We start from the raw sequence: 19,277 nt of genomic DNA, 5'->3' as shown, positions 1-19,277 counted from the left end.
TTCTCCCCATTAAAGTGAGACCTTGATACAAGCCAGGGTGCTATTTGCCTTCTTGGCCACCTGGGCACACTGCTGGCTCATATTCAGTCGGCAGTCGACCAACGCCCCCAGGTCCTTTTCCACGGGGCAGCTTTCCGGCCACTCTTCCCCAAGCCTGTAGCGTTCATGGGATTGTTATGATGCAAGTGCAGGACCCGGCACTTGGCCTTGTTGAATCTTAGGATATAAAATGCTAGGACAACATATAGCTGGGTAAAGAGCATTGCTGTGTGGGAGGAAGAGTTGACAGCCTTTCTTGTGTATAAAGTAGACATGATGAAATGACAAGTGACAGCAAAAAAGTGTCATATGAGGGAAGTTCAATAAAGAAGCATTGTTTTCAGAAACTGTACATTTGCAGTACAGCAATAACTTCTCCTTGAATTGCTTTAGTTTCTATTATGTATTGCTTTATGTTTGGAAAGCACCTTCCTAATCTGCACCTGCAATACCACTTTCTTTTGAGAGCTGATAGAGACTTTCGTAGAGCTGAGATGGAAGCTTCAGCAATTAAAATCACCATAGGCTTTGGTAGTAAGAGAGCAGATCATTTGAAGTGGTGTGCATCAGTTATATTTCACCCAGACCTGGATTTAGGGTATGTACCTAGTTAATATCTTGTAAAAATCTGGTGTAGATCAAGCAGAATATGCTTTTCTCTCTGCTAAACAGGAGATGCTTCTTTGACCTTGATCCCCTGGGTATATAGGCTACTACTTGCAGTGACTTCAGGATATCTTTGAATGCTGTTTTGTGTTTGACTTCATTTAGGACTTCTACTTTTAACAGCTTCCAGAAAAATAATGATCAGCCTGCTTGGATCTAAGTGACATAATTTGAGTTTTTTATGATATATTTGAGACTACACTACTTGATGTTAATCTGCATGGTTTTTTTGGGTTTTGGATGGGGTTTTTTTTTGAGAGGACTTCTCATGAAGGGCAGAGATGGATGCATAACTGCAAAGGAGAAAATTAAATTTTCTTTTATATATATATAAGTGGGCAGAGAAGTTGACTAATTTAGAACTGTTGTCATCACTATGGAATGGCTTGAGCTAGAGAAGTGCAACTCAAACTCTGGACAAGATTTGTTGATGATCAGTAAAGATAATTTCTCTGAAAGGAAAAAGTAAAAAGGAATAAAAAATTTACATGGCTCTGGGGCCATCAGTGGCAATTCTTTGTTTAAAGAAACAAATTTCAGTTTTGAGGATCTAGCTTTTTAAGCTATTAAATAGGTGTTTTAATAAAATGCTTGTGGCTAATGCTAAATGGTAGGTTGAATACATGGTATAATTAGATTAATTTTTTTAAGCCTTATCAAAAGCCTTCAGAAACTTACAAGGTTAAAATAATTTCTAAATCATGCAAATGTTGGTGGCTTTCAGAATTCTGATTTGTACTGACGCGCGGAAACAAACCTTACAACTCGCAGAGAGTTATAAAGCAGGTATGTTTATTGCAGCGCCGGGTGCAAGGGGGATCGCTCCTCCAAACTTGCACACCGGCTGGTAAAACAAGCGTCTATTTATGATGAAAAGCATACATATTCATTAAGGTGGGCTGGGTTATTATAATTAATTCTAAGAAAAGGTGTTACTATTCTAATTATTTCTAGGAACTCATTATCATAAGTCTCCTCCCCTTGCCACATGCGTACTGTCGTCCGGTGGTCGTGGGCCGGGGTCTTCCGGAGGAAGGCTCATAGTCTTCTTCACCATGTACTTTTACCTTTGGCTTAGAATGCTGGGCTGGCTGGACCCCAAACCGCGGAACTGGTCCCGACCAGATGGACACTTTACCCAGACAATCGGGTTCCTCCTTAGCATGCAGGCTGTTCCTGCTATCTTATACACAAGGCCAGCTCCTTATCTTGGAATGCTGGGCTCCTGGGCTCCAAGCTCTGTTCTTTGCCAAGCTGTACTAAATCTACACTAACGACCTTTAACCATTCATTCTCTGAATCAGTACTTCAAAAGAGATGCTACCCTGTGTGAGTACAAAACATCATTCACAGCTTAAGAAGAGACATCAGTTCTTTACTTCATTACTATGGTAATGGAAATGTGATACAGTTTCAGTGCATCTACTGTATGTGTATAAAGCAAAGCTGCTGAGACAGGTCCCCAAAATGCTTCCACTCCTCTCAAACGTTTAATACACAAACCTTCATCTCCTGTACTTCTGTTTAAAGATTACTTATTCTTTTTGTGGGATGAAGATTACCCGGTGTGCTCTTTGGATTCCAAATTCTGCAGATTTTTGTCAAGGGAACAAACTGAGGAAACCCATTAAATGATGATATTTCATATTCCACTTCCAGGATCCCTTTACATGTCTGTTTCTCTCATCTCATCTCCCTTGTGCTCCCTGCCATCCCCAGTACCACCCCCTTAGTAAACCGGGGTTGGACACTGTGGGACAAGGAAAGAAAAAAAATCTCAAATAACACAATTCTGATTTGAAATTTTTTTTGCCTTTGAGATGAAATGTTTCAGTAACTTGACCCAAACAAACAAGGAAGATAAGTCACTTAATAATTTAATCATAATGTGGGGGTTGGGGTGTGTGCATGTGTTTTGGGGGGTGATGTGTTTCAGTTTTCCCCCTGCAAGAAAACATCCCTAAGAAACACAGATACAGGAAATAGGATCTCATTGCAGTTAGGTTGTCAGAGTTAGGACATATATGTGTTCTGTCAGAAATGTCTCCCTTACTTTAAAACAAGCCTTCAGATGTTGTAAATACTCAGTTGCTTGTATATTGAAGTCCTTTCCACGAGCATCATACAAATGCAAAGCTGTAAAAAACTGGCTGGATGGCCAGTTTTTGGGTTTTGTTTTTTTTTGTGGTTGGACTCAATGATCTCAAAGGTCCCTTCCAACCAAGAAGATTGTGTTGTTTCTGTGTTGTTTCTGTGTTGTTTCTGTGTTGTTTCTGTGTTGTTTCTGTGTTGTTTCTGTGTTGTTTCTGTGTTGTTTCTGTGTTGTTTCTGTGTTGTTTCTGTGGTATAGATCACCTTTATAGTCAGATCTCATTATTAGAATGATTAATGATACTTATATTTTGAGGTTAATTTATGGTAAATTACCGAATGGAGTTTGGGTCATGGACAAAGGCTAACTGGAATTTATTTCAGCTGGGTTTATCAGCTTGGCCACAAAGAAACAAGCACAGAAGAGGCACAAATGATACACTGAGGGAAATTAGCATAACTGTGTTATTATTGTCTTCTAAAGCAAAAGATGAACGTGCTGCTTCTGTGCTTGCTCCCCAGGGGTCAGTACTGGGTCCAGTCCTGTTCCATATGTTCATCAATGACCTGGATGAGGGGATGGAGTGTACCCTCAGCAAGTTTGCTGATGACACAAAACTGGGAGGGGTGGTTGACACACTGGAAGGCTGTGCCGCCATACAGCGAGACCTGAACAGGCTGGAGAGTTGGGTGGAGAGAAACCTTATGAATTTCAACAAGGGCAAGTGTAGGGTGCTTCATCTGGGAGGAATAACCCCATGCACCAGGACAGGCTGGGGGTGACCTGCTGGAGAGCAGCTCTGTGGAAAAACACCTGGGAATCCTGGTGGACAACAGGATGACCATGAGCCAGCAATGGGCCCTTGTGGCCAAGAAGGCCAATGGCATCCTGGGATGCATCAAGAAGAGTGTGGCCAGCAGGTGGAGGGAGGTTATCCTGCCCCTCTACTCTGCCCTGGTGAGGCCCCATCTGGAGTACTGTGTCCAGTTCTGGGCTCCCCAGTTCAAGAAGGACAGGCAACTGCTGGAGAGGGTACAGCAGAGGGCTACAAAGATGATTAGGGGACTAGAACATCTCTCTTATGAGGAAAGGCTGAGGGACTTGGGTCTTTTTAGTCTGGAGAAGAGAAGACTGAGAGGGGATCTTATCAATGCTTATAAATACTTAAACGGTGGGTGTCAGGAGGATGGGGCCAGTCTTTTTTCAGTGGTGCCCAGTGACAGGACAAGAGGAAATGGGCACAAACTTGAACATAGGAAGTTCCATCTAAACATGAGGAGGAACTTCTTTACTTTGAGGGTGGCAGAGCACAGGAACAGGCTGCCCAGGGAGGTGGTGGAGTCTCCTTCTCTGGAGACATTTATAACATGCCTGGACGCCATCCTGTGCAACCTGCTCTGGCAGGACTAGATGATCTCCAGAGGTCCCTTCCAACCCCATATCATTCTGTGATTCTGTGCTCCTTTCAGTTTAAACATACTTAATATAGTTACTTTAATTATTGAAGGACCAGTCTGTGTGTCAGTTCCTGTTGTTTACAGAACAACAGTACTGCACGTATTCTTTCAGGTACTGTGCGGCAATGATTGACCAGGATGCAATTGTATGCTATAAGCAGAAGCAGTTTGAGAAGTGTACCCAGGGCTGTTATCAGTCTTAATGACCTTGGGCAGTCCCAAAGTAGTGAAACGACAAGTCCAATGTCTGTGAATATCATGCCCTTTCTCCTCAGTATGCACAGAGGCACATAGTGCGCTTGAAAAGGTATCAACAGAAACATGAACATACTGCAAGCGCCCAAAAGGAGAATAATGAGTTACATCCGACTACCATATTTCATTAGATCGCAAGCCATGAGGATTAACCCCTGTTTGAGCAGGCAAGGGTGTGAGGCGCTGGCACTCGGGACAGGCATGGATTATGTCTTTTGCCTTTGTTAAAGGAATTTGAAATTGTGTACTCAGGCCTTGTGCATTCTGATGGAAAAAAAAAAAAAAAATGCGATGCACGGGCAAAGTCAAATTGAAGTACTGCAGCAGTGAGAGAGTCGGCAACTGCGTTACCCTCTGTTAGAGGACTGTTATGGTTTGAGAGAACCCATAACAATCTATTGTCGTTAGACAATTATTCTATTACCCGATGACCCCTCCCCACCCGGAAAGGGGAAGCGGGGAACACAAAGAAACACAAGGGTTGGAATATAAATAGATTTAATAGACCAAGACTAAATAATTAACAATAATACTAAAGAACCAGTATTAATCCTGATACTGATATAAGATATACAGGAATTATACTCAGCCAATCATATCAGTAGGAAGCGGTGCACTCCCAGCAGGGACAGCAAATGTCGGACACTGCGAGCGCAATGGCTTCAGGAGGAAGGGAAGGCCTCAGGGTTCTGGCACCGGGGTGAGGAGTTGTCTGGACCCGCTGCCATCAGGGAGAGAGCCCGCTATGCAGCAAACTTTTCTAATTTATATTGAATGTGACGTTCATGGTATGAAATACTCCTGTTGGCCAGCCTGGGTCAAATGGCCAGGCCTTGCTCCTCCTTGTCCCTGCACCTGGCAAGGCTCAAAAACACTGAGACCTTGAATCCCGTATAGCCTGGCTGGCTATAAAGTAAATATTTTCACAAATTCAGACACTAGAGTCTTCTAAAAGTGCAGTTTTCCTCAGCATTAGAAGAAACGTTAGTCCTGTGTCTCTCAACCCAGGACAAGGACCCAGCAGGGTGGTATGCGAATGAATGTGTATAATAAACAAAGGATGTTGTCTATCGTCCAATATTTGCTTTAGTGCCAGAAACATCTGAAAAAGAACTTTATTACCCACTTCCTTAATAAAGAAAAAAGGAATTCTCATCACTAAGTTTACCACGTATTCAGAATCACAAACAATGTTCAGAGGTTCCTTAGGAAAAATCTGTAAAGTATGCAGTATTGCCCTAAGCTCCACTAGCTGTGTTGACCCAGAGAAAGTCATTACAGAATGTTCCCACTGCATGTCTGTCTGCCAGGCAACGGCAGCTTTTCCAGTTTTCCCTGACCCATCCACAAATATAGTGCAAGCCCCAGAAATAGGCATGGAAGATATAATTTCCTTGGGACAAAGGGACAATGTCTGCAGTTGCTGTAGTAACTTACAAGAAGGTCGAGAAAAATGAATATTGCCCACAAAATCAGCCAATGCTATTTGAAATGGCAGAGAATTTTGAGATAGGAAGGTATATTCTTGTGCTGTAACCGGTAGGTAAAGATCAACAGGATCATATCCTGTTAGTTCCTGGGTAGGTGTTCTACCCTTCATTATCAGCCAGATAAGGAGATCCAAAAAGGTAGAAACAGTCTTTCTCAAGATATTAGGTAAGAAAAGCCATTCAAGATAAAAAACCTTAGCATTATCCTCTATCTGTCCAATTAATCTGACTGGTTGATGAAGCGTATTAAGTATTAGAAGAGACACTGGTAATTCCGTACGTTCCAATCCTATGGTAACATAAGTGTTTCCTACTGCTTCTAAAATGCCTACTGTAAATGTACTCCACAGCCCATTTTCATTTATAGATTTTTTAAGTTCCTTGAAAGCTTGATAAGGTAAGCCTTCATGAGCGGGAGGGTGATTAGCTTTGTATATCACTGGAAATGCAAAAGAAAAATCCCCATTTTTTAAAGCTTCTTCCTTGCACTTTTGCATTGCTGGAAGCTTTTCAGGTTCTGTTTCCAAAAAGGGGTTTGTAGGTGCTGGGGGGGTGATTGGCAAAGGCCTCTTTTCTGACAACGGCATATTCAATTGTTGGGGAGGGGGGGTAATGGTGGATATAAGTTAGGTCCAGTTTCTGGATCAACTGAACCATGATCGAAGGCATTATTGGGAATTTGATCGTTTGAGGAAGTCTCAACATCCTTATAAACATTTTTGCCTTCAATATCTTTAGTTACAACAGCCTCACTAGGTTTTAACTGAGCTAGTGCCGAATATAAAAAACGCCAGGTTACCAGTGCCGATTCCAGGATATCAAACCCCAGCTCTTTCCTATTTTCTAAATGCTTTCCTACTTTTTCCCATTGTGAGCTATCAAAGGTACCCTCAGATGGGAACCAACTGCAATGTTCCTTTACTAGTAATAACAATTGAGATAATTGCTTCTCAGTAGTATTATAGCCGGCAGCACGCAAAATTTGTTGCAAAACCTTTAAGTATAATTTATGTTCAGGCGATGCAGTCTGTCCCATTTCTAACAACAACCCCATAACTCTCCTGTTCAACAGGTGTTACTATTCCTTTTTACAAGGAATTGTGGCCACGAAATAAAAAACTCTATACTCACCTGTCGGGTTGTGGGTCGCCGAAAAAGACGAGCCTCACACAGGGTACCAATTTGCGGCGATGTTTGATCAGGATGCAATTGTGTGCAGTAAGCAGAAGCAGCAGAAGCACAAGCACTATATTCACATGCACAAAGCTATATAAATAGAGCTAGTTTCTGAGCTGTTTTGCCAAACAGGATGAGCACTCCCATTCTCATGGAATGTGACTGTTTTCAGCCACATTTCTCTACACACACTCCTCCAGGTGGTTTTTCAGCCTGACCTTCACAGACACACACAATGTTTTTTTTTTTTTTTCTCTGTCCAGCCAGCTCAAAACAATCTTATTCTTAAAGCAATATAGTCTTATTTCTGATCAAGTTTTGCTTGATCTGTGACGTGCTCAGAAGGGCTCCGATATCAGTCTTGATCGATCTTCCAGATATTCTGCATGGCCCCAACAGTACAGGGTCTCAGAAAATACAACTTCAGAATAATAATGTTTGTAGTCTCATCTGTAAAAGTTTTTTAGCCTTTCTAAGCATACTCCCCCACTCCTCTCTCCTATGTTATATCCTCCTAAAACAGGTGACTTCTTACAATGCTCTCCATATCCATTCACCCACACTAGTCAGTTTTTTTGTTCATTGAATGAGTCTATGTCTTCACTAAGAAGTAGCACATCTTAACGGGAGCAGTTTTGTAGAGCAAAACGGTGTTGAGGAATGAAGGTGAACATTAGACGTGTTTCAGGGTTTAATTCAGACTGGCCCGCCTAGTCCTCTGGCCTCAATGTCCATTAGCAATTGGAGTGTAACAGCTAGGAGAGTGTCTTCTAGTTCAGCCTCATCCAAAAGAAATCCAGTTTATGTACTCCAAGATTACCCTGAAATTCAAATTGAAGCATGGTAGACAGGGACTGGCAAACCCCTTTCAAAACCATGCTCCTGATCCAAGCTAAAGCACTAATGTAAATGCAAACTGAATGCCTCTGTAGCAAAAAACCATCAGTTTTATTTGCTTTTAGAGTGAACTGCTTCGGGGTCTTTGTTTAGCAGAGCATTTAAATATTGTTCCATTGCTTCAAAGAGATCACATCAGTGGGCACATGCCAAGATGTAACTGGCTTCGATGGCCTCTGATAAGAAACTTGCTTAAGATAAGAATCAGGGTTTGATGATTATTCACTTATAAGCTAGTGAAACAGTAACCACTAGTTAGAGTGATGAATCATTTAGTCCTTCACAAGATCCAGCATTTTAATGCTGTTACTGCTATACTAGCATTCTTAGCAACAAGAAGAAAATAAGTTGAGTTGCTCATAGAAAGAGTTCAGTTCTCTGCATATCAAACCCCTAGCATTTCAAAACTCCATTAAAACCCACAGAACATGGATGTATTATTTGTACACACAAATGACTTTGGCTTTCTGTTATTCTACAAAAAAAGGCAATATAAACTAAACTTCTACAAAACAGAAACAGTTTTAAGTGTTTTAATTGAGGGAGTTGTGTGTTCCAGTAGCATGTGACTTTCCAGAGATTCTTCCCACTTTAGAATGAGGACTACAACACAGACAAATTGTCCCAGCATTTTACAAAATTATATTGTGTAAATATAGTAACTATGTATTTAAAATAATCATTATGCCTGGTGGAGATGCTCCTAATACTGCACATTTTAGATTAGGCGTTTTCATCCAGTGTAAACATAAACTGGGTGTGAGATGTCTCCTTTCAAGTTAGTCACATATATTTTGCTATCTTATATCATGCATAACTTAAGAAATAGTTAGCTGTATATATGTGAGTGTGACTTCTAGATTGAAATATTAATGCATTGGGACATGGCTAGAGATTCTTTTATAACTATTTATGTCTTTATAAAATATATCAACTTTCTGTATTTGAGACTTCTAAATTCATTTCCATGAATGCTTTCTCTTTGAAAGCCCTTGGAAACTACATGACAATGTCTTTATAACTATGTTTATTTCATTTGGTTGATCTTCTCAAATTACTTGGGGATAGATAATTCACTAATAGTTTAGATATAGAACAGCTCATTTTGTTTTGCTATTCCTGTGTGAGTGGTTTTGTTTCCCCCCACCCCATGGCTGTTAAATACTGATGCAATAAGGAACTGAAACCTGCTTTTAGCAATAGTAAAAAGGTACAGGAAAGGATTAAAAGTGTTTTTTACTTTCTGGCTAAGCCCTGTAATGTATTCTCATAGCTGCAGGCTCTGATTCATAAAGATTCATTTGTGGCTGTGTTTCAATAGCAGTGAATCCACTCATGAGGTATGTACTTTCCTGTCTGAGTCAGGGTGTTATTAAGATCTTATTGCTGATTAGAAATGGACATTGAGCAGACTTTAAGACAATGGGGAGCTTTTAATTGATCTTAAGTAGTTTTGTAGCTATTAGACTGTATTTTGTTTAACATAAAGTAAATTGAAATATTAATATTGTGCTCCATGACTGTTCTCATCTTTTAAATACAGGATACTGGCTTGTAGTGGTTGAAGGCTGTGTGGTTCACTCTACTTAAGCTTACTGCTTCTGGCCTAAAAGATGAGGATAGTATTTTCCATTTTATTCCTCTAGATGCAATGCTCAACTGGAGGCAAAAAGCCAAAGTGACTTTTACTAGAGGAAGTCCTTACTGCCTCTAATTTCTCATTTGCCTGCTATTACATGAATAAAACCTGAAACCATGACTCTGACAAAGGGGAGGCAGAAATTAATCTATTCTTACATTATGTCTCATGGCACAGTAATCAGAGTATCTTTAGGATCTAATCTGGCATCCTGTCTTAATATCACACTACATCTCTGCAGCTCTTACACTACAACCATGCAGAGTGAAAGTTATCTGAGTCTACAGGCTAAACTAAGGTTATGGCTGTGACAAAACCTGATCAAATTCAAGGCATTATTCTGCACATCACAGTGAAGTACGTAACTGGAAAAATGGGCATACGTTCCTATGGCAAGGCAACACAAACTCTTTAAGTTAGCTGTTTATTACACTCTACTAATGCTCTTTGACCCTTAATTCTTTATTTGAATGATTAAACCACAAATTTGGCCTATCATGTTTAAATACATATATAGACAGAAGTTACTATCTGGATTGTTAACAAATATTGTTACAGTAAAATGTAGTAAGGTTATTTATGAATGTTTGGTTGGTTTAAATGTTAGGAGTGGTATCAGTGCTGGTCTAACAATCTGCTATAGATCCTCCAAGTAAAAACAAAGCACATTGGACTCTGCCTTTTGACTCCTATGAAAATATCCTATGGTGTATGAAATAATCTATGGACAGTTAAATTCTACATGTATGTCAAACATTGTTTCTTTAAATGAATCTAAATCAGATGGTTTCTTTGCCTGCCTTTCAGAAAAGACGACGGCAGATTGACCGAAGCATGATTGGGGAGCCAACAAACTTTGTTCACACAGCTCATGTAGGATCAGGAGACCTATTCAGTGGAATGAACTCGGTAAGCATGAGTGGATGAAGAATATTTCATCTTTGATACAGTATAGGAACATGACTATTGTGACTGAAGCAATTAGTTTAAGGACTGGTTCTCAATTGAGTTATAAGAGTTTCTGTAAAGCTGAAAAACAACCTGCTAGTGTCTTAATTCCAAGATTTAACCATTTGCGTTCAAGATTATGGAATATCATATTAAAAATTCCTATGTTTATTGACAATGCAAAGTACGTTTTTTTATAAATTGTACAAGATATATGTAGAGTACTTCTTTAATTTATTTCAATAACATGTATTAACTAAAATAGAGGTATACTTTAAAATATACTAGAGTATTTTTTTAAAAATCCTTTTAAAGTATCTTATAATTCTGATTAGTTTTCTTAAGTATTTTTTTAAATGACGTTTATATAAAATTCTGTAACTTTCCTTAGTTTATGGTTCACACAAATATTCTTCTTGTTTGTACTTACTGAGGTTCTCACTATTTGCGATGTGAATTATTTCCAGAACAAGCAACACTGATGTCACAAATGGGGTTTTGTGGCTTCCTGTAGATGATAGGAACTATAAGTATATTTATATCTTTGAAAGTGAAAAACAGAGGCTAAGAGTGGTGGGTTAGCCTTTGCCAACAGCCAAACTCCCACCTAGCCACTCACTCACTCCCCCTCCTCAGTGGGAAAGGGGGAGAAAATTAGGATGAGAAAGCTCATGGGTTGACATAAAGATGGGACATCACTTACCAATTACTGTAATGGGAAAAACAGACTCAACTTGGGGAAAATTAATTTAATTTATTATCGCTTCCAACCCCTACAATTCTGTAATTCTGTTATACTACTTCATGAACTTACTTCTGCCTTCACTCTTCTGAGTACCTTAAGAAGACCTCCTGCAATTTCATTAGCTTTTTCCCATTTAAATTTGGGAATAAATTCAGTATCTGCTCTGCACTGTTTTCATCAGCATTATTCTTTATTATATATCCTCACACTTCTGAGCACAGTAGTTTTCTGACTACTGAAATATTTTGGTTTTGTTTGCCTTCTCTGTAGAGAACCTTGCTATTTTGTCAAAGGTAAAATTATACAGTAGGAACCCTTTCTCAGTCACAGAATCACAGAATGATATGGGGTTGGAAGGGACCTCTGGAGATCATCTAGTCCTGCCAGAGCAGGTCCACCTAGAGCAGGTTGCACAGGATGGCATCCAGGCAGGTTATAAACGTCCAGAGGAGGAGACTCCACCACCTCTCTGGGCAGCCTGTTCCTGTGCTCTGCCACCCTCAAAGTAAAGAAGTTCCTCCTCATGTTTAGATGGAACTTCCTATGTTCAAGTTTGTGCCCGTTCCCTCTTGTCCTGTCACTGGGCACCACAGAAAAAAGACTGGCCCCATCCTCCTGACACCCACCGTTTAAGTATTTATAAGCATTGATAAGATCCCCTCTCAGTCTTCTCTTCTCCAGACTAAAAAGACCCAAGTCCCTCAGCCTTTCCTCATAAGAGAGATGTTCTAGTCCCCTAATCATCTTTGTAGCCCTCTGCTGTACCCTCTCCAGCAGTTGCCTGTCCTTCTTGAACTGGGGAGCCCAGAACTGGACACAGTACTCCAGATGGGGCCTCACCAGGGCAGAGTGGAGGACCAGGATAACCTCCCTCCACCTGCTGGCCACACTCTCCCTGGTGCACCCCAGTCCCATCACCTTCTTTCTATTTTATCTTTGTATTCCATGGTGAAGTCTCTCGCTTTTCTTTTTCTGCTTCATAATCCTCAATTTATCCTTTGATTTCATGTATTCTGTACTTTTCTTAGTTTTTCTCTTATTTATTTAGTTTTCTCTTGCTTAGTCTTTCAAGGGTCATTTATTTCCTGATTTTAAAGGAGAGGGAAGAAATTTATTTGGTAGATATGCAATACAACAGATTTATGATCTTTAATTGGTGTGAACCCTTCTAAAATCCTTGAATCCTTATCCTATCTAAATTAGACATAAAACAGAAAAGAACCTTTGTTATTATGAATCATGATAGGGAAGGCAATGGTATCTTTGAAGTTAAAAAAAAAAAAAAAGCATTTCATTGTGCTTTTTCTAGTTTAGACTGCCTAAAAAGGAGGGTGCTTCAGAAAGAGTGCCACCTTCTCAGCCCACAATTCTGTTAGACTTGCTTTTTGGTCAGTGTTTTTGACATTGTATATATCCTACATAAATTTTCATATAGAAGATGGCCACTGAACTACTAATGCAATCAAGCTTACATTTGTTGGAGTTTCTTTATTTTAGGTGAGACAGCCTCCATATTTTAGACTGTTACTTCTTTACTTGCTAACACAGACATGCATATGGGGCAGCAGGCAAACTCCCTCCTTGTCCGCCTTGCCTTCCCAGGCGCCTCTGTACAACAGGTATGAGACTCTGGATGTGGTAGGTCAGCCGATGGATGATGTGGATGACAGTCCATCTACACCAGAGGTGTTGCCAAGGTCAGAAAGGCCTACCCCCCTCCCCGTATCGCAACCGCCTCCATGAGGAAGAAAAGACGGGTTATAGCTGTAGGTGACTCCCTTCTGAATGCAACAGAGGGTCCAATATGCCAGACAGACCCTCTTCTTATGGAAGACTGCTGCCTCCCTGGGGCCTGGGTTAAGGACATCACTAGGAAACTTCCTAGACTGGCATGGCCCTTGGATTATTACCCATTGCTGCTCTTCTGTGTGGATGGCGATGAAGCTGCAACGCACAGTCCAAGGGCAGTCAAAAGAGACTTCAGGGTCTTGGGATGGTTGGTAAGGGAATCTGGATCACAGGTTGTTTTTTCCTCTATCCTTCCAGTTGCAGAAGAAACAGATGGGACCAGTCTATTAATATGTGGCTCTGTGGCTGGTATCACTGCCACAATTTTGTTTTTTTCAATAATGGGTTTGCCTACATGGCTCGAGGCCTGCTGGCGTCAGATGAAATTTACCTTTCGTAAAGGGGGAAGAGGGTCTTTGCTCACAAGCTAGTGGGGCTGATTGACAGAGCTTTAAACTAGACTTGAAGGGGGAGGGGGATAATATCAAGCTTACCCATTACAAGCTATGGGACGACATGCCAAGGTTAGAGAGACAGAATCACAGAAATTTCTTGGTTGGAAGGGACCTTTGAGATCATCGAGTCCAAACAACAAAAAAAAAAAGAAAAAAACCACACAACACCAAAACCAAAACAAAACAAACACCCACAACCCCACACCACACCCACCCACAAACAGACGCAACCAACAATCTCGGACATTAGAGCATACCCTGAAGTGCCATGTCTACACGTTCCTTAAATACCTCCAGGGATGGTGACTCCACCACCTCCCTGGGCAGGCTGTTCCAGTGCCTGACCACTCTCTCAGGAAAGTAATTCTTCCTGATATCTAATCTAATCCTCCCCTGCCCCAACTTCAGACCATTTCCTCTGGTCCTGTCATTATTCCCTTGGGAGAAGAGGCCAACACCCACCTCTCTACACCCTCCTTTCAGGGAGTTGTAGAGGGCAGTGAGGTCCCCCCTCAGCCTCCTCTTCTCCAAACTAAACATGCCCAGTTCCCTCAGCCTCTCCTCATATGACTTGTTCTCTAGACCCCTCACCAGCTTGGTGGCTCTCCTCTGGACACGCTCCAGCAGCTCAATGTCCTTCCTGTAGTGAGGGGCCCAGAACTGAACACAGAACTCAAGGTAAGGCCTCACCAGGGCCGAGTACAGAGGCACGATCACTTCCCTACTCCTGCTGGCCACACTGTTCCTGATACAGGCCAGGATGCCGTTGGCCTTCTTGGCCACCTGGGCACACTGCTGGCTCATGTTCAGCCGGCTGTCCACCAATACCCCCAGGTCCTTTTCTGCTGGGCAGCTTTCCAGCCACTCTTCCCCAAGCCTGTAGCGTTGCCTGGGGTTGTTGTGACCGAAATGCAGGACCCGGCACTTGGCCTTATTAAACCTCATCCCACTGGCCTCGGCCCATTGATCCAACCTGTCCAGGTCCCTCTGTAGAGCCTTCTACGGTGTCATCTGCAAACTTACTGAGGGTGCACTCAATCCCCTTATCCAGATCATCGATAAAGATATTAAACAAGACTGGCCCCAAAACTGAGCCCTGAGGGACACCGCTGGTGACCAGCCACCAACTGGATTTCACCCCATTATTCACAACTCTCTGGGCACGGCCATCCAGCCAGTTTTTTACCCAGTGAAGAGTACACTTGTCTATGCCATGAGTCGCCAGCTTCTCCAGGAGAACGCTGTGGGGGATGGTGTCAAAGGCCTTAGCAAAGTCCAGGTAGACAACGTCCACAGCCTTCCCCGCATCGAGAAGGCGGGTCACATGGTCATAGAAAAAGATCAAGTTGGTTAAGCAGGACCTCCCTTTCATAAACCCATGCTGGCTGGCCCTGACCCCTCGGCTGCCCTGCACTTGCTGTGAGAGCTCACTCAAGATGATCCTCTCCATGATCTTTCCCGGTACCAAGGTCAGACTGACAGGCCTATAGTTTCCCGGATCCTCCTTCCAGCCCTTCTTGTAGATGGGCGTCACATTGGCCACCCTCCAGTCATCTGGTACCTCTCCTGTTGACCAGGATTGTTGATAGATAATGGAGAGAGGCTTGGTGAGCTCTCCCGCCAGCTCCCTGAGTACCCTTGGGTGAATCCCATCCGGCCCCATGGACTTGTGCATGTCCAGGTGCATAAGCAGATCATTAACTACTTCCTCCTGGACTATGGGGGGGTTGTTCTGCTCTCCATCCTTATCTTCCAGCCCAGGAGGCTGTACACCTTGGGGGTAGCTGGTCCGACTATTGAAGACAGAGGCAAAGAAGGCATTAAGTATCTCAGCCTTCTCCTCGTCCTTGGTCGCAATGTTTCCCCCCGCATCCAGTAGGGGATGGAGATTCTCCCTGACTCTCTTTTTGTTGACGTATTTATCAAAACTTTTTTTGTTGTCCCTTATATTAATGGCCAGGTTGAGTTCCAGCTGGGCTTTGGCCTTCCTAATTTTTTCTCTGTATAACCTAACGAGATCTCTGTACTCCTCCTGAGTTGCCTGTCCCTTCTTCCAAAGGTGGTAAACCTTCCTTTTTTCCCTAAGTCCCATCAAAAGCTCTTTGTTCATCCAGGCCGGCCATTTTCCCCGCCCTTTAATTTTGCGCCTCATGAGGACAGCCTGCTCCTGGGCCTTTAAGATTTCCTTCTTGAAGAGCGTCCAGCCTTCCTGGACCCCTTTGCCCCGCAGGATTATCTCCCAAGGGACCCTCCCAACCAGGGTTCTGAACAGGCTAAAGTCCGCCCTCCGGAAGGCCAAGGTGGAGGTTTTGCTAACCCCCTTCCTTACCTCACTAAGAATTGAATACTTGACCATTTCATGATCGCTAAGCCCAAGACGGCCTCCGACCTCCACATCTCCCACTAGTCCTTCTCTGTTTGTGAAAAGTAGGTCCAGCAAGGCACCTGCCCTGGTAGGCTCTCCTACCAGTTGTGTCAGGAAGTTATCTTCCATACACTCAAGGAACCTCCTAGCCTGCCTGCTCTCTGCTGTGTTAGATTTCCAGCAGATGTCCGGTAGGTTGAAGTCCCCAACCAGAACAAGGGCTGGCGATTGCGAGACTTCAGCCAGCTGCTTATAGAATACTTCATCAACCTGCTCATCCTGGTTGGGTGGTCTATAGCAGACTCCCAGCACAAAATCCCCCTTGTTAGCCTTCCCCTTCATCCTTACCCACAAACACTCAACTTCATCGTCACTGGAATCTAGCTCTATACAGTCAAAACACTCCCGAATGTACAGAGCCACACCCCCACCTCTCCTTCCTTGCCTATTCCTGCTGAAGAGCTTATAGCCACTCATCGCAGCATTCCAGTCGTGACCGTCATCCCACCACGTTTCCGTGATGGCAACTACGTCATAGCTGTCCTGCTGCACAATGGCTTCCAGCTCATCCTGTTTGTTGCCCATGCTACGCGCATTAGCGTAGATGCATTTGAGCTGGGCTCCCGATTTCACCCCCATCCTTGGCCCTTTACCCCCAGGCTCATTACCAGTGGGCCTGGTTTTATCCCCTCCCCCCTTCACTTCTAGTTTAAAGCCCTGCCCATGAGCCTTGCTAACTCCTGGCCTAGTACCCTTTTCCCCTTTCGGGATAGGGTTTTCCCATTGTTCGCAAGCAGAAATTTCTAAATGTCTATCCCTTTTCTCAAATGAAATGACAGAGCGAGAGTCCTCACTAACCCAGCATCCTTCAAGCCTTGGCGTGCTTCCCTTGGGTTTAATCCTGACAGGCCCAGTTAGTTCCCCATCCCCCCTCATATCTAGTTTAAAGCCCTACCAATGAGCCCTGCTAACTCCTGCCCCAAAATTCTTTTCCCCCTCTGGGACAGGTGCATCCCACCTGCCCCCAGCAGGCCGGGCGTCTCGTATAGCTGCCTATGCTCAAAAAACCCAAAACCCTGCCGATAACACCAGTCCCAGAACCATGAGTTGACCTGTTGCCTCTTCCTATTAATTTCCTCATTCATAGTTGCCACTGAAGGGATAGAGGAGAACACAACTTGCATTCCTGATCCCTTAAGCAGCCGTTCCAAGGCTTTAAAATATCTTTTAATTGTTTTTGGCCTCCTTCTACCCACTTCATCACTACCCACCTGAAATACTAACAGGGGGTAATAATCAGAGGGGTTTACCAGGGCAGGAAGTTTGTCCAACACGTCCCTAACCCGTGCCCCAGGGAGGCAGCAGACTTCCCTGTGAAGTGGGTCAGGGCGGCATATTGGTCCCTCTGCCCCCCTCAGTAGAGAGTCACCCACAACAATGACCCATCTGCTTTTCCTTTTGGAGCTAGCAGTGACGCCGGGTCTATGGTGACTTGTTCTTTCTGACTTCTCCAGCCTGGGTGTACCATCCTCCTCTCCAACAGCCAGTTCCTCCTGCAGGACTCCATACCTCTTCCGCAAGGGTAACTGGGGAGGTGGGAGGGGCCGGGAGGGGACTCGCCTGCTTCCCCGAGCAGGGACCTGTTTCCATTCCCCCCCTTCTCTGAGATCTCCTCCTATTGCTTGGTGACAAGAGGGGAGGGGTTCTCTGATTTATGTGGGGCCTCAACCTATTTCCTTTCTCTCAGGGAGCGGGCCCACCAGTCAATCTCTCTCTCACACTCCCTGATACAGCTGACAGGGTGCTAGCGAAAGCCCTCAGCTTGTTCTGAGACCTGCTGGGTACACTGGGGCACGCTTGAAGTCTTACAAAGATGAGACAGGGGCTTCCAAGATAATAGGAGCCAACAGGGAAACACCAGTGAAATACCTCAAAAGAATTAAGGGGTGTTCCTCTAAGACATGGCTGACAGCCCAGCTGAAGCTCCTCTACATCAATGCACGCAGCATGGGCAACAAACAGAAAGCTACAACCTAATTGCCATTACTGAAACCTGGTGGGACTGATTCCATGACTGGAATGCGGCTATCAATGGCTACAGGCTGTTCAGAATCACGGAATCACAGAATTGTCAGAGCTGGAAGGGACCTCTAGAGATCCTCTAGTCCAACTCCCCTGCTAAAGCAGGGTTGCCCAGAGCACATCACTCAGGATGGCATCCAGGCGGGTCTTGAAGATCTCCAGAGAAGGGGACTCCACACCCTCCCTGGGCAGCCTGTTCCAGGGCTCTGGCACCCTCACCGGAAAGAAGTTTTTCCTCATATTTGAATGGAACTTCCCATGTTCCAGCTTGTGCCCGTTGCCCCTTGTCCTATTGCTGGGAACCACTGAAAAGAGTTGGGCTCCATCCTCCCTCAAACCGCCCTTTAGGTACTTGTAAGCATAGATAAGGTCTCCCCTCAGCCTTCTCTTCTCCAGGCTAAAGAGTCCCAGCTCTCTCAGCCTTTCCTCATCAGGGAGATGCTCCAATCCCTTAATCATCTTTGTTGCCCTTCGCTGGACTCTTTCCAGTAGTTCCCTGTCTCTCTTGAACTGGGGAGCCCAGAACTGGATGCCAGTTGTGGCCTCACCAGTGCAGAGTAGAGGGGGAGAATGACCTCCCTCGACCTACTGGCCACACTCTTCCCTATGCAGCCCAGGATTCCATTGGCCCTCTTGGCAACAAGGGCACACTGCTGGCTCATGGATAGTTTGCTATCCACCAGGACCCCCAGATCCTTCTCCTCAGTAGTGCTTTCCAGCAGGTCCACCCCTAACCTATATTGGTGCCTGGGGTTCTTCCTCCCCAGGTGCAGAACCCCTGCACTTGCCCTTTTTGAACCTCATTAGGTTCTTCTCTGCCCAGCTCTCCAGCCTGTCCAGGTCATGCTGGATGGCGGCACAGCCCTCTGGAGTGTCGGCCAGCCCTCCCAGTTTGGTATCATCAGCAAACTTGCTGAGGATACACTCTCTCCCCTCGTCCAGGTCACTGATGAATATGTTGAACAGGACTGGGCCGAGTATTGACCCCTGGGGGACACCGCTGGTTACAGGCCTCCAACTTGACCCTGCTCCATTAATTACAACCCTCTGAGTTCTGTCACACAGCCAGTTCTCAATCCACCTCACTGCCCCCTCATCTATCCCACACTTCCTTAATTTTCTAATGAGGATGTTATGGGAGACAGTGTCAAAAGCCTTGCTGAAGTCAAGGTAGATGACATCC

General features: G+C 43.9%; 1 protein-coding gene across 1 annotated transcript in view; it reads left to right on the top strand.

The window, feature by feature from the left end:
• Positions 1-19,277, top strand: part of LOC141476667 (CDC42 small effector protein 2-like) — a 110,409-nt gene that overhangs the window by 83,620 nt on the left and 7,512 nt on the right. The window contains exon 3 of the mRNA XM_074165467.1: positions 10,519-10,620. Coding sequence (XP_074021568.1) covers positions 10,519-10,620 — 102 coding nt within the window. The remainder of the gene's footprint in view (positions 1-10,518; positions 10,621-19,277) is intronic.

This window comes from Numenius arquata, chromosome W (genome assembly GCF_964106895.1).
Source record: "Numenius arquata chromosome W, bNumArq3.hap1.1, whole genome shotgun sequence".
Classification (NCBI taxonomy): Eukaryota; Metazoa; Chordata; class Aves; order Charadriiformes; family Scolopacidae; genus Numenius; species Numenius arquata.
Note: the sequence above shows the minus strand (reverse complement) of the source record. Positions and strands in the feature narration are given on the sequence as shown.